Source organism: Nyctereutes procyonoides, unplaced genomic scaffold (genome assembly GCF_905146905.1).
Source record: "Nyctereutes procyonoides isolate TBG_1078 unplaced genomic scaffold, NYPRO_anot_genome, whole genome shotgun sequence".
Taxonomy (NCBI): domain Eukaryota; kingdom Metazoa; phylum Chordata; class Mammalia; order Carnivora; family Canidae; genus Nyctereutes; species Nyctereutes procyonoides.
This window is the reverse complement of record NW_026575140.1, coordinates 64,879,464-64,893,518: the sequence shown is the minus strand read 5'-3', so window position 1 is coordinate 64,893,518 and position 14,055 is coordinate 64,879,464. Positions and strand designations below refer to the sequence as shown.

Sequence of the window (14,055 nt, the reverse complement as noted above, 5' to 3'; positions counted from 1 at the left end):
CAATCAGGAAAGGATGGAGATGTAGTGCTCTTCTTCCATATGGAGACAAGGGCTATTTTCTTTGCTCTCAAATATCACCTGGGTCCTACAAACATGAGAACATGCATGAAGACATTCAGTGTCATGAGAAACAGTCATAAATCTATAAATAAGAAAATTCATAACTAAAGAAAGAACACTAACAGAATAGTCTAGAAAGGCCTTAAAGTTTAAAACTGTCAACAAATATCACCAGAAAGCAGAATTATACTCCATATGATAATACAATTAGGAGTTTATAAGAGCAGAAGAGTCATACATGAAAATGGACTTATGGGAAATCTTGGAAATAGAATATAGTCGTAAAATTTAAAAATAGAAAGGATGGCCTTAACAGTAATTTTGAAAGAGCCAAAGAGAGGGATAATGAATAGGAGGATAGAACAAAAGGAGTTTTCCAGGATGCAAAGACAAAGAGATGTGAAAAATATGGAAGATAGAAATGGGATGCAGGACATTAAAAAAAGTTAAAATCTTAGGAATCAGGGCACCTGGGTGGCTCAGTGGTTGAGCATCTGCCTTTGGCTCAGGTCATCATCCCAGGGTCCTGGGATCGAGTCTCACATTGGGGTCCCCACAGGGAGCCTGCTTCTCCCTTTGCCTATGTCTCTGTCTTTCTGTGTCTCTCATGAATAAATGAATAAAATCTTTAAAAAAATCTTAGAAATCACTATAGAGAAAGAACCAGTAGTATACTCCTCAGTCATAGCAATAGAAGCTGAAAAAGAATTCAGTTATTGCTTCAAAGTACTGAGAGAAAATAAATGAAAACTTAAAATTTGATACTTGGAAAAATTACAAAAACATTAAATGGACAATTTTCTAGTAATATAATAAATTGCCAGAATCAACCTAAGAATAAATAGAAAACCTATTAAATGGGAACTATAACCATGAAAAATCATGAAATAAGTTGTCAAAATTTTCCTCTCATACTCCAGAAAGGTCACCAGGGCCATATAGTTTAGGAAGCGGTGGTTGCAAATCTTAAAAAGAAAAAAAAGATAATGCCTATTTTACACAAATTGTTTTTGGAGAAGGAAGAAAGGCAGAAGCCTGCTATCAGGCTAGCATAATCTAGATGCTAAATCTAAAAGATTTAATTATAGAACTTGGACTGTATCCCAAACTCATAGCAGCTGTTTCATCTGGGAAGATGGAAAGGAGCATAGCATTGATGGTTCAATGGAACCTCAGCTTTATCAATCATATTTTAATCCCCTTATTTAAAAAAGACATGAAGCAATAATATGACAAGGATATTAAGAATTGTTAATTTTGTGTGGTAGGTACATTTAAATTATTTTTTACATTTCTAACTTTTAAAGTTTCCTTCTAAAAAATCTACAACAAATTACTTTGCTGCTCAGCTTCAATAGGGAGAAAACCACCCCTTTATTTATTTTTTAAAGATTTTAATTATTTATTCATGAGAGACACACACACACACACACAGAGAGAGAGAGAGAGAGAGAGAGAGAGAGAGAGAGAGGCAGAGACACAGGCAGAGGGAGAAGCAGGCTCCATGCAGGGAGCCTGATGTGGGACTCGATCCTGGGCCTCCAGGATCACGCCCTGGGCCGAAGGCAGGCACCAAACCACTGAGCCACCCAGGGATCCCCCCAAATCACCCCTTTAAAGCATATTAAAATGTACCAAACTAAAAACAGCTGTCAGACCTGGTCAGGGATAAGAAGCCTAGAATGTATTATTTTTAGATCAATAAATCCTGAGTAGTTCAAATTACTCTAGGTCTTGTGAACATTATCATCTTTTCTCATGTAAATTACAGAAAGGTTAGAGAGTTTTATTTATTTATTTGTATTATTTTATTTTTAAAAAAGATGTATTTATTTATTTTGGAGAGAGAGGTAGAGTGTGTGTGAGCAGGAGGAGGGGCAGAGGGAGTAGAGAGTCCTAAGCAGATGCCACACTGAGCAGGGGGCCTGATGCAGGACTTGATCTCATGACCCTGAGATCATGGTCTGAGCCAAAGCCAAGAGTCCCACACTTAACCAACTGCACCACGCAGGCTCCCCGAGAGGTTTATTTTGAAAACATTCATTGGCCAATGACTCTTCAGAGTTGAACAGTTATTAACCAACCATTTTTGAATTCAGACATATTTTTATCCAACAAATTTCAGTGGGGGTGCCCACTACATTCTTTGTGCTGCCTGACTCAGCAGTGCATCTACAGGGAGAGAGATCTGATCCCTGTTCTTTTTCTTTCTTTTTTTTTTTTTTTAGATTTCGTATTTATTCATAGAGACACACACAGAGAGAGAGAGAGAGAGGCAGAGACACAGGCAGAAGGAGAAGCAGGCATCATACAGAGAGCCTGATGTGGGACTCCATCCAAGGTCTCCAGGATCACGCCCTGGGCTTCAGGCAGCGCTAAACCGCTGTGCCACTGGGGCTGCCCCTGATCCCTGTTCTTAAGTTGGGAAGATGGACAAGAAGGTCCATGCTGACAGTAGAGTAGAATTAGTAGTGTGTACAGTGCCGTGGATTCTAACCCTAAAGATCAGGGATGTTTGATTCCAGTACTAGTGTTAATCATCAAACAAAAATAAGAAATGTTGAGTGGAGGGCGAAAGGCTGTTTTAGTCAAAGGGAATGGCATTCACACATGGAGCGAACATCCCAAGGACTGCAAGTTTGAGATTGCTGCACAGGACAGCAGTGAGTTTAGAAGCTAGATTGTGGTAGGCTCCTGCCTCTGCAGCTGAAGATTTTGAACTTCATCTGGGAGTTACAGGAAATCACTGACACACAAAACAGTATGCTCTCTATCTGGAGTCCAGAGAAATCCATTTCTACTCTGACCTCCGTGGAAGGATAATTGGGGGGAAGTGCAGTATGCTAGGGTGCTGATGCAGGAGGGCCTGAGCGTGAGCCTGAGCCATACATAGGGCTGCATTCCAATATATGTCAGTACCTGTCTTATGTCCCGATAGAGCAGACCTGAGAGATAGTGATTGGCTCTGGGAACTTAGCCACCTGCCGAGAGACAATTCATTCTAAGAAAAGAAAAGTTTAGTATCAAATGTACAGTGGTGGAAAGGAAGAGGTGAGTCTGAGTTAACAAGATGCCTATTCCTTCCCCTATGAACTCATGACTGGGAAGACACTGGAGTGAGAGCAAGGAAGTGTTCCTCTGGTATTCCTCAACAGTGTGTAATGCACAAAAAGGCACACTTCCCCACTGCCCCTCTTCATTTTGCTCCAGAAGTGAGTGTAACTCTGGTACCACGGTGGTCAAAGTCTGTGGTACCCAGCAAGAGGTGGCTGCAGAGGAAAGGTGTCTCATAGGCACAAGACAAGGCAAGCCGTGGTGGTGCTTGGGAGATGCAGTTGTCCACAGCAGAAGTGACAGGCATGTCTTATGCTTGTGTTGGCACTCAGTGGGAGTTGGTTGACAGGTAAGGGCAGGGTGAGTGCTGTAACATCTAGCAAAAGTGGGGTAGAGCGGGAGAAGAGGAAGAAAAAGTTAGCTGGCTGGATTTTTATTAGTGCAAAAGGGGTGTGTCCCATTAGGACACAGATATAATTGGCCTGAGGTGTGGGGGCCCCCTTTCCTCTTCTACTCTGGCAACTGAAGGCAAGAACCAGCAAGATACAAGCTAAAGAGGAGGCCTGAACCACTTCTCTCAGATAAGCTGCCCCAATTCCCAGAATACTAGCCCCTGGCAACTTCACATCACTTACTGTAAAAGTGTAAAAGGTTAGGTTACTCCCCACACTCTAGAACAAGTGCCCAATTGCTCTCAGAGATAGTACATCCCTCATCCAAAAGGAAACCTAGCCTGCCGCTTGCATCCAGCTAATCTTCTACATTGCTGCAACGAGGCGCTTTGGTTTTATCATTGCCTTCACAGAGAGCAGAGTTAGGTTTTCATGATTCTTCACGACTCTGTTCTCTCTGCTTTCATAGCCATAGCTAAAGCCAAATGAACTCGTTCACAAAGAACGAGCAATTTCATCTGATCCTTATTATTCGTGTTGAAATTGCGATTGTGTTATTCTGACTGACAGGTTCTCAAAAGAGATTCAGTGAAATCCTCGATCAAATTCACTAGGAAACAGAAGGTTTCAAGTAGGCGTGCCTGGCTAGTGTCCCTGAGCGGCTCAGTAACAGCACATCAAAAGACTGCTGAATTCTTATTTCCCATCAGAAAAATAACAAAGCCAATCTGAAATATGGGAATGTTTTGAGGGCAGATGGAATTAGCCTAGTAGTAAACACATTTTTTGGCTGCTTCTTTTTTCTCCCCAGTTGCTATGTTTAATGCGCTGAAAGAAAGCTGTTTGCTTGCAGAATCTTATTATAGAGCAGAAATACACTTGTTCCAGAGAAGAGGAATTTAATCGGTTCCAAGTCGAATGATGTTAACAGGTGTCATTTCACCAACCCAGGACTTGAAATAGGTTTTTATAAAAAGGACTAATACATTTTTTTCTGGCTCTCGCTCCCACCTGTTATATAAGACCGCATGCTCCTGTCATGGTCCTCCTGATGGTTTCCAGCAACTTGAGGAGGTGGTTCACATGGACTCATGCACAAGTGCTGTTGGCTACCACACTTGGCTTTTCCCTGCTTTTTAGCTTAAGCTACTCACTGCTGCTATTTGCTACTAAGGCCTGCAGAACTTAATATGAACTGCAACTTGATCTTGACTGGTGTTTTTGCTTCTGCCGGGCTCTGCGACACTGGCAGAAGGAAGTAACATCACTGGTTCTGTGGATATGCTGAGGTCCATGAGATGGCACAGGTGGAGGGAGAATCTCTCTCTCTCTTTCCGGCTCAGTGCTACACACTGTTGAGGTTAATTGTTCAAAGAGGTATGGAGTTTTGAGCCATAGCTCTCTGTCCTCTAGGGCCCAGACTCCAAGCTAGAGTGAAGCAGGATGGCTAATATGTGGGTACAGTGACCACAGGAATGTGCCTCTCACTGACAGCAATGCCCTCAATGTGGATGCCCGCTGAAATCATAATCACATCTGCACCTAAGCCGTGCACCCCATGGGCTGCTCCCAGTCAATGATTGAGCATAAGACGAAGGCCATCTCATCCCTGAGGCTCACGAGATGTCTCTGACATGTGACTGTGACTTGAAGCTTCCTAATAGCCTGATCAAACTTTCCTTAGAACTGAACTGCAGTCCGAGATGCTCCTACCCAACCTCCCTTTTCTTTTTCCCTTTTTCTCTTGCTGTTTGATGACTTTCTCAGTTTCTCTCTCCCTCCATATTTTCTCTCTCAGGAATTTCTCCTGATATATTTTTCTTTTGCATATTTAGTTCCATCTTGGCATCTCACAGGACCTGGCTAACCAGTGAATTTGTGTTATGTACCGTGGGATGACTATCTCTTCTTCCTGTTGCTGAACCACGTATATCTTTTCGGTCACTTTCCTTCAAAGGAGTTTTCTCTCCCAGGTTGTGTCTAGATCCTTTTATGAATAGGTTTGACATTGACCTCAACATCCTCCACTTGTGTTTGCCGGGCACGCTCAGACATGTCTGGGTCTCAGTAGGGGATGTGATACAATGGAGGTGCAGACTGAGCCCCATGCTATACATTCTAGAGCATCTATTATGATACTTCATTGGTTCGATGCACAGCTAGAGAACAAAAGAAATAAAAGAAACCATCCCTGCCTTTGAAATTAAAATCCAGTTAGTGAGTGAAAACGTCACACGTGTGCCAGAAGGGATTGAGAATACAGATAATGTTCATTACTTTTGAAGGACGTGGAGAGAGCTTCAAGAAATAGGGTTTCCTCTTTCTCTGGGTTAGTACTTGTGTGTTTAGGATAATGAAAAAGCATAGCAGAAAGTGGTTTCTTTCCTTCTGAGCAGCTCCACAAGAAGCTGGATGTGAAGATGTGAAGGTGAGAAAGGCATCGTCCTCATCATCATACTCATTACTGTGATGTGCTAAGAGCTTATCACCTTTCATCAGGCCTTGCTGATATCTCCCGTCCTGTGGTAGACTTGACATAGAAGCCATGGACTGCCTCAAGGTGTTCCCTTTTTGCTAAGTAAAAAGGTGGTTGAAAATAGGGATTTAAATGAGGAATAAGCAGGCACAAGGGCTCAGGCCTGATTCTCAAAGGGTGTGCTGTGCCGCAGATGTCTAGTGGCGGTGAGGCGGGGAGGGTGCAGAAGTGCCAAGTGGATCACCAGGACCGACGTCAGTGTGAACACTATTTACTTGGCTTTTTTGGCCCTTGGCTGAATTCTACATTAATAGGCATGGAAATAACGTCAAAGGTTTTTCAGTACGTCTTTTGTTGATGGGCAGAATAGTACCTTAAAAGAAAGTTGATAGGGGATGAGTGCTGTTAAGTCATGGGAATTCCTCCCAGAAAGGAAAATATTTTTTTTTTTAAATTTTTTATTTATTTATGATAGGCACACAGTGAGAGAGAGGGGGGGGCAGAGACACAGGCAGAGGGAGAAGCAGGCTCCATGCACCGGGAGCCCGACGTGGGATTCGATCCCGGGTCTCCAGGATCGCGCCCTGGGCCAAAGGCAGGCGCCAAACCGCTGCGCCACCCAGGGATCCCCAGAAAGGAAAATATTAACAGACTTTAAGGAAGGTTAATTGAAAGGGATGCATTTGCTTTGGCACTGAGGTTTGAAATCTTGGTTTTTTTTTGTTTTTGTTCTTATTTTTTTTGAAATCTTGTTATTCTCGGTTTTTTAAATGGGAAACAGCAATGTTGCTGTTGTTGTTGTTGTTTTAAGAGACCTGCAAATCCTCAAGGCTGAACTCTCCCATAGGCATTTGAATAATTGTCAGGTGACTTTGGGTGGCTTGCATATTTTTCTGGAGAGGGTTAGATCAAACTAATAAGAAGCTAAATTCTCAATGTAATCATACTCTCCTGTGACATCACAGGATAAGCCACTAGTATGCCGAAGCTTCTGAAGCCTCTATCTGGGAATTTGTCAATGCCTGGGCAGAGTTGTCCCTGGTATAAATTGGATAAACTTAAACAGGACAACCAAGTAGACAAATGGAACTGACTCATGATGAAGCAGTAGGATTTTCCCTCCCGGTTATGTTGAAATTGACCAATTCAACCAAACTGGCAGCGTTGGTGAGCTGTTTTGGAATATGGTTAACACTTCCCCATTGTATTTAATGTTTTAAATGTTTTACAGCAAATTCTATTTGAACATGTACAAAATAAATGCTTGTCTGCTAAATACAAGCTTTTTTTTTATTTTTTATTTTTTTTTTTTTTTGTAGGGGCGTAGTACTTGGTTTATTTCTGATGCAGGGGAATCTCCGGACAGTGGCAGGTTCCGGGCTGAGGGGGTGGTTTTCGGGGACGGAACTAGAACTCCACCTTGCAGGTGGGGAAGGCCTCGTCCTGCATGGACACGGTGCTGTTGCTGCCCAATCACATGGTATAGTATGAATTTGATTCTATGTGAATCAGAAAAGATAAAGGTTTTCCAAGTATCAGATTCCTTTACCAAAAATATCTTGGGAATTTGAGATTGTGTCTGTGCAGCCTGAACATGAATAGAAAGTAGCAGAATGGATTTTCCCCCCCATTGGGTGGGGAGATTAATGGCTAATAGTAATTTTCTTTATGATTTAATATTTTCAAATGTCCTCTAATAAGTATATAACTTTTTGATTGTCCCTAAAATAATTTTGAGTGGATTAAAAAAAGGTCCGGGTGTGGCTTGGTGACAGGAAAACACTCCCAGCGTTTGAAACGAGCTGGCAAGGGCTCCGAGGCAAAAGACAGAAATCTGACTACATTCAAGGGGTTTGCCAGATGGCAACAAATCAGTGCCAATGTTCGATTGAGCTATAATTATTATATACTATCTGTCACTTTACCAAGCTATCTTTTTACAAGGCATGTGGTGACAGAATGTTGTCTTAACATTTTCTTTCATTGAGTGTATGTTGAAAATGAAGAAATGGATGGAAAGTCTTTCTTTTAGTAACATCTCTGGAGTATGAGGCACGGTGGGGAGAGGTTTGACTATGAACACAAGTCTACAGGGAATTTTGCTGGTTTATGCCTTCTGGGAATGCTTTATTTTGATTGACCCTAACTGGGAATTCACCGGGGGTTTGCTCTAGTATCTGTAAGGAAGAGATTTGCTGAGCAAACACAGTTGCTGGGGTCCTATTGAAAGTGCTTCACTGATACACTTTCCAGTTCAGTTAAGTACTTCAGGGGCTCCACTCACCTCCAGACATCTGAAATGTTGATTGTAAGCTCATTGTAACAGCCTAGTTTTAGTTAGTGTTTGTAATAGAAAGTTATACAAGTCTATTTCTTGCAAGTAGGTTCCATTACTCACGATCGCACTAGTTTCAACCAGGTCTCCTTTTACCCTCTAGGTCTCTCCCAAGGATTGAGTTTTGCTGTATGAGTTTGCTGCAGTATTAGTTTACCGACAGAGAGATATAAACCATGGCTTCCACAGCTGTTTCAGATGAAACTGTATATTAATGTGTAAACTTCCAAAATACAGCTTAGCTGGAATGTTATGCAGAGCAGGTGACTGAGGAGATAGTTTTCACTGCTTGGACAAAGGTCAGTTTTGAAGGAGCTAGAGATATCTGTTGAAGTCTAGTGCCTGTGTGGTTTGAGAGGTGCATGTGCAAGGCAGAGAGCTCTTCCCATTTCAAATAGTTAAGGATATGGGTGTGAAATGAAGTTGTATTTTTAAAAAAGATTTTATTTATTTATTCATGAGAGACACACAGAGAGAGGTACAGACATAGGCAGAGGGAGAAGTAGGCTCCCCCAAGGAGGCTGATGTGGGACTCCATCCCAGGACCCCAGGATCATGCCCTGAGCCGAAGGCAGATGCTCAACCACTGAGCCACCCATGCATCCCAAAGTCATTTTTTTTTTTTTACATTCTCACATGATAAGTAGGGAAAGTGGCCAAATTCAGCACTGATCTGTTAATATTAATCTATCACTCTGGTTTTATGATGTTCGAAACACGTGTTAGAGCTATTCATGAAGATGTAAAAGATAAATTTTAAATTCTTATCAGTTGTGCCTGAAGTCAACTGGAAGGGAAGACTTTAAGTCCCTGTGGTGTTAGTACAAATAGGCAGCCAAAGGACTAGAGTCTTAGTCAACAGACTTCTATATTCCCCCTAAACACAAATAGCCTCAAACTTTTGGAGGTTGTTCCTTTGACATGTTTCATCAGTGACATCACGGTGATTGCCACCTCCCTCAGACTACTTTAGGCCCTGCCCAGAGTCCAGGAGTCCAGAGAGCCTGGGAGACAAGCGGGAGTGGGAGCCTGAGTTGGAGAGAGAGAGAAGAAGCCTACTGCAGCCAGGTGTGTCCTTGACCTTCTTTAGATGACAGCAGGATTTTTATACATAGCAGAGAGAGAAAGGAAAGTGTGTGTGTGTGTGTATGTGTTGTGTGTACAATTTGCAAATGAAAAACACAGAGGCATGTTTATATTTCTTAATGAGATAAGCAATACCTATTGTACCAAGTATTTTTTAAGGTGCAAAGAGTATTATTTATTCTTACTTGCCTTTTTTCCCCATCTCCTGGTATGCATTTCTCCCTTCCTAATTCTCAAAGCCTCCATTCAAAGAAGGTCAATGTCAGAGCTTTTCTGGTTTTTATTTCACTGATATGGCAATCACTTTGGATCATATGGTGTGATCTTAACTCTGGGGAAGATTTACAATGAGGCCAAAATTGTCATTGTGGGGTAACAACAGAAAAGCCAAAGGTTGCTGATCTGAATATCTACCTAACTTTGGTATAAATGTGTGTGAAAGTAAATTCCACTTCTTATTGTTAGCATATATGTTGATTAAATTGGATTTGTTAGAAATTCTCATCTTAACTCTTTGTGTTGTATCCACTTAAAAATATATAAAACAGCAAATATTCAAGTACACCATCAAAGTGCAAGAAATGGTAAGAGGTAAACTGTAGGAAATAAAGAAGTGTATGAGGTAGCCTGTCAATTCAGAGACTACTGGAGAAAAAAATGTAAAGAATCATAAAACCTAGTTTGAATACTAATTATAAAGCAACACTTGTGTACTATCACCCACGTCAAGAAAGAGATCATTGCTGGCACCTCAGAAGTCCATTTTTGATCATCTCTCCCTTTCTGCCCCACCATAGGTAATCACCATCTTGATTGCTAAAATAATCTTATTTATGCTTTTCTTTATGATTTTGCCACCTATGTCAGCATTCCTAAACTATAGTATTAAGTTCCCTGTCTTCAGTTTTGTATAAATGGAATAACATTCTTTGTGTCTTTTGTGAATTCTTCTTTGGCCTGACAATTCTATTTGTGAGATCCATCCATCTTGTTGTGTGTTGCCATAGTTCATATATTTGCTTTGCTCTTATAGCATTCAAATGTATGAATATGCCAAAATTCATCATCCATCCCACTGCTGACGAACATCTGAGTTGTTTCCAACTTGGGGATATTATGAAAATGTGGCTGTGAACATTTCTGTATATGTATCTTGGTGCACATGTGCTTGAGTTTCTAGAGCAGAAGCAAAATAGCTGGATGATAGAGAGCACTAATAGCCTTAATAAAAAAAAAAGTCAAGTTATTTTCCCAAAGTATTGAAATTTTACACGACTTTGTGTAGTCAGGGCAGTTAATTGCAGTAATAACTCATTTTTATAAATCACTCCTGTGTAGTAACCACAATTTTAACAACCATAGTTGTTAAATAGTCTGCCAATTCTAGTTCTGCCTTTAACTTGCTGTGTGCCATTATGCAAACAACATACCTCCTCTCTCAGTTTCTCAGCTACATTATGGGAGAGAGAAAAATCGTGGTAATATTTGCCTGAGTTGTGAAGGTCACAGAGTTGTGAAGGTCACACAAACACCGCTGTAGACGGCTTTCAATCACATTTTCTGATTGTTCTTGTTGGGTCACTATCCATGGATCCCTTTATTTAAGAGTTTAATCTAATAGGCAGATTAGGTGGGATAGTGATTTTGCCCTTCCTGAACTGGGTTGTTGTGATCATTATAAATATAATCTCTCTCTTCTTTCCCTCTCTCTCTTTTTGCGTATCTCTGCATTTCACCAAAATGCTCCCAAATAAATTAGGGTATGGAGTAGGATTGTATTATATTAAGAGAGAGGAGCCTGCCTATGATTCTCATCCTTTGCCTCTAGGCTCCAGGCGTGGATTCATCACCTTCCCATTCCTCTCTGCTCTTGTATACCTTCTAACACATTCTCTCTACTTCCTTTATCCATTTATTTTCTTCTGTTTGCTTTCTCCTTCAAGCAAATCTTTGTAAAGAGTTTCATTGGAATCTACTATATCCTGAATGTGGAGGGTGAAAAGATGGATAACAATTAAAAAGGAAATGATACAAAAATCGGTCATTATCAGCCATTTTTAAAGCAAGATTTAACAAGCTACTGTTGACACCATCTAATCTGAACCTGTGTGTTAATTACAACAACCATTCCATAATATGAAGAATGATTATTTGGTTAGTGTATACAATTAATAATTTTGTCCATTAATAATATAATAAACAATAATTATAATTAATAATTCAATCTGCTATTCGGGTCAAAAGCTTGCTAACCCTCCTTCCTACTCCCTGAACTCCCAACCTTAGCAAATAAACAAAACTCTCCTTCCCCCTAAGCTTTTTCACTTCATAGTATCTAAAATCTTAGTATCTAATAAATATCTAGAAGTTTATCTTTAATCTTAATTTCATTTGGTTTGAGTACTTAAAGTACCAGTTGTACCACATTGTTGAAGGTAATAATCTCATCGATTGCACTGCACATGCTCTCAAAGTATGATTTCCTGCGTGTACTATCTGTGCAAACTATAAAGATACCATCCCTGCTCTTTGAAGTGTTTACAATATAGGCACATCCTGCACTTGACTAAAAATAGCTGGCAGAAGCCCTTTTTGAAATAGAACTACCCATGAGGTTAACACTTGCTCTTTTGACTGAGTGCCTGTTATGCGAGGGACTTTTGGTTGACCCCCGTGGGCTCTGTGCCCAATTCAGGGCTTATAAGAGGCCAAGCAGCTGCTGTAAGCACTTCATGCGTTCATAGGCTTAGATGAAGACCTACGGCAGCCTGGCACCTGAGAAATTATGGGATCCTACTTTTACATGAAGTTCCAAGCAAGAACAAATACTAAACCATACCTTTTTGTTTGTTTTTTATTTTGTTCTGGTGACCTTGTTTGCTGGTACCCCATGTTAGCAAGGCAAGCACACATATCCTGGGAGAGAGAAAATATAACATTTTGTGTTTTATCCAAAGCATCTATACATTCATTACAGGAAAAAAATCAGGACTTTGTTGGTCTTTTTGACATTGGGCAGAAAAGCCAGTTTCTTTTCATTAGCCAGGGTTCTTCAGAGAAACAAAACCAATAGGATTTGTGTGTGTGTGTGTGTGTGTGTGTGTGTGTGACCTACATCTGTATGTTAATATCAAGATAGATATAGGTAGATATATGGATAAAATTGGCTTAGGTGATTGTGGAGTCTGGCAAGTCCAAAATCTATGGGGGAGATCAGCAGGCTGGAGACCCAGGAAGAGTCGCAGCTCTAGTCCAAAAATAGTCGGAGGGCTAGAAGTTTAAGATGAAGGTGTTGGCAGGGTTGACTTCTTCTGAGGCTTCTCTCCTTGGCTGGTAGATGACTGTCTTCCCTGCCTTCAAGTGGTCTTCCTTCTGTACATGTCTGTGTCCTCGTCTACTCTTCTTATAAGAACACGTCATAGTGGATTAAGGTGCATCTTAATGGCCTCATTTAAACTTAATTACCTTTTAAAAGACCCTATCTCCAAATATAGTCACCTATCGAGACATTGAGGGTTAGGATTTCAACATACCAATTTTGTTGGGGCCACAGTTCAGCCCATAACACTCTCTTCTTCCACAACAAGGAAAGAATGCTCATGTATCTCCATGTTTTCTTTGTCACTCTCCATTAGGTGAGGACAAGCAGGAGCTCTTGGGTGTGCCCTCAGAAGTCTGCTATCAGTTCTCACCGAGCCAACTCTGAGAATGGGGATATCCACCCGGGAGCTGTTTCTCAACTTCACTATTGTCCTGATCACCGTTATTCTTATGTGGCTCCTTGTGAGGTCCTATCAGTACTGAGAAGCCATGTCATGCTCCTGGGATTGACTGCAACCCTCCAGAGCTGCTGCTCTGAGCTCCCACTGCTGTCATGGGATGCTTTTCTCAGCACCCCAGGGCATTTCTGACCCACACTCACAATATCTGAGGTGCCTCCAGTGTTAGGATTGATTGTGTGTACTCTAAAGATGCTGCTTGCAAGCGCTGCCAAGTATTTGCCAGTGAGCATTAGATTTATTCCTCAACTCTTACTGCAAATGTGTTAGACAAGCCACAAGGTTAAAATTAAATGATTCATGATGGTGTAGAATTGTAACAAGCCCCTGATCTGTCTTACCACACAGCCCTTCCACCCACACTGTCTGCAACCAAACGCTAAATCAACTCACCAGAAGAAAGAAATGTTAGAGGAAGTCATTGTCAACCCCTGTAGCTATCATGTGAATAAAGTTAAGTCAACCACAAAATGACTTTTGGAATTTATTTCAGCTTCTATTTGTGATACTGCATTTGACCCTTGGCTGGGATTGAAGTGACAAATGTTACGGTATTTCTAGCGTTTGAGATAAGCCAAGATTTCCAACTGCTAAGGATTTGAAACCAAGTCAATTAAGATTTGTCACATTTCAAATAATTCTGTTGATTCAGTGTTCCTCAAACTTTCCCACTAAACGAGCCTCCAGGGCAGAGAGAGAATAAATTTCACTAGGAGGTCTGGGGCATAGTTTCAAGGGTCCACTGAAAGCACACAATTTCCTTGAAGTTTTGCATTTTATCTTAAAAAAAATCACAAAAAATGTATATTGTACTCTATAACACCCCTTTGTTTTAAATATTTACAATTATGTGCCACCGAGTAAAAGCAGGAC

At 40.9% G+C, this 14,055-nt stretch overlaps 1 protein-coding gene across 1 annotated transcript; it reads left to right on the top strand.

Annotated features, from left to right (window-relative positions):
• Positions 1 to 9,283: 9,283 nt before the first annotated feature.
• SLN (sarcolipin) lies at positions 9,284 to 13,653 on the top strand. Its single transcript, XM_055306387.1, has 2 exons — positions 9,284 to 9,385; positions 13,039 to 13,653. Exon 2 carries the CDS (start codon positions 13,112 to 13,114, stop codon positions 13,205 to 13,207), a length of 96 nt encoding a protein of 31 aa, XP_055162362.1. The 5' UTR covers positions 9,284 to 9,385; positions 13,039 to 13,111; the 3' UTR covers positions 13,208 to 13,653.
• The last annotated feature ends 402 nt before the right edge of the window (positions 13,654 to 14,055 follow it).

Bases quoted from the DNA above. Each gene is read 5' to 3' on its own strand.
- SLN (XM_055306387.1), top strand. From the start codon at position 13,112: ATGGGGATATCCACCCGGGAGCTGTTTCTCAACTTCACTATTGTCCTG.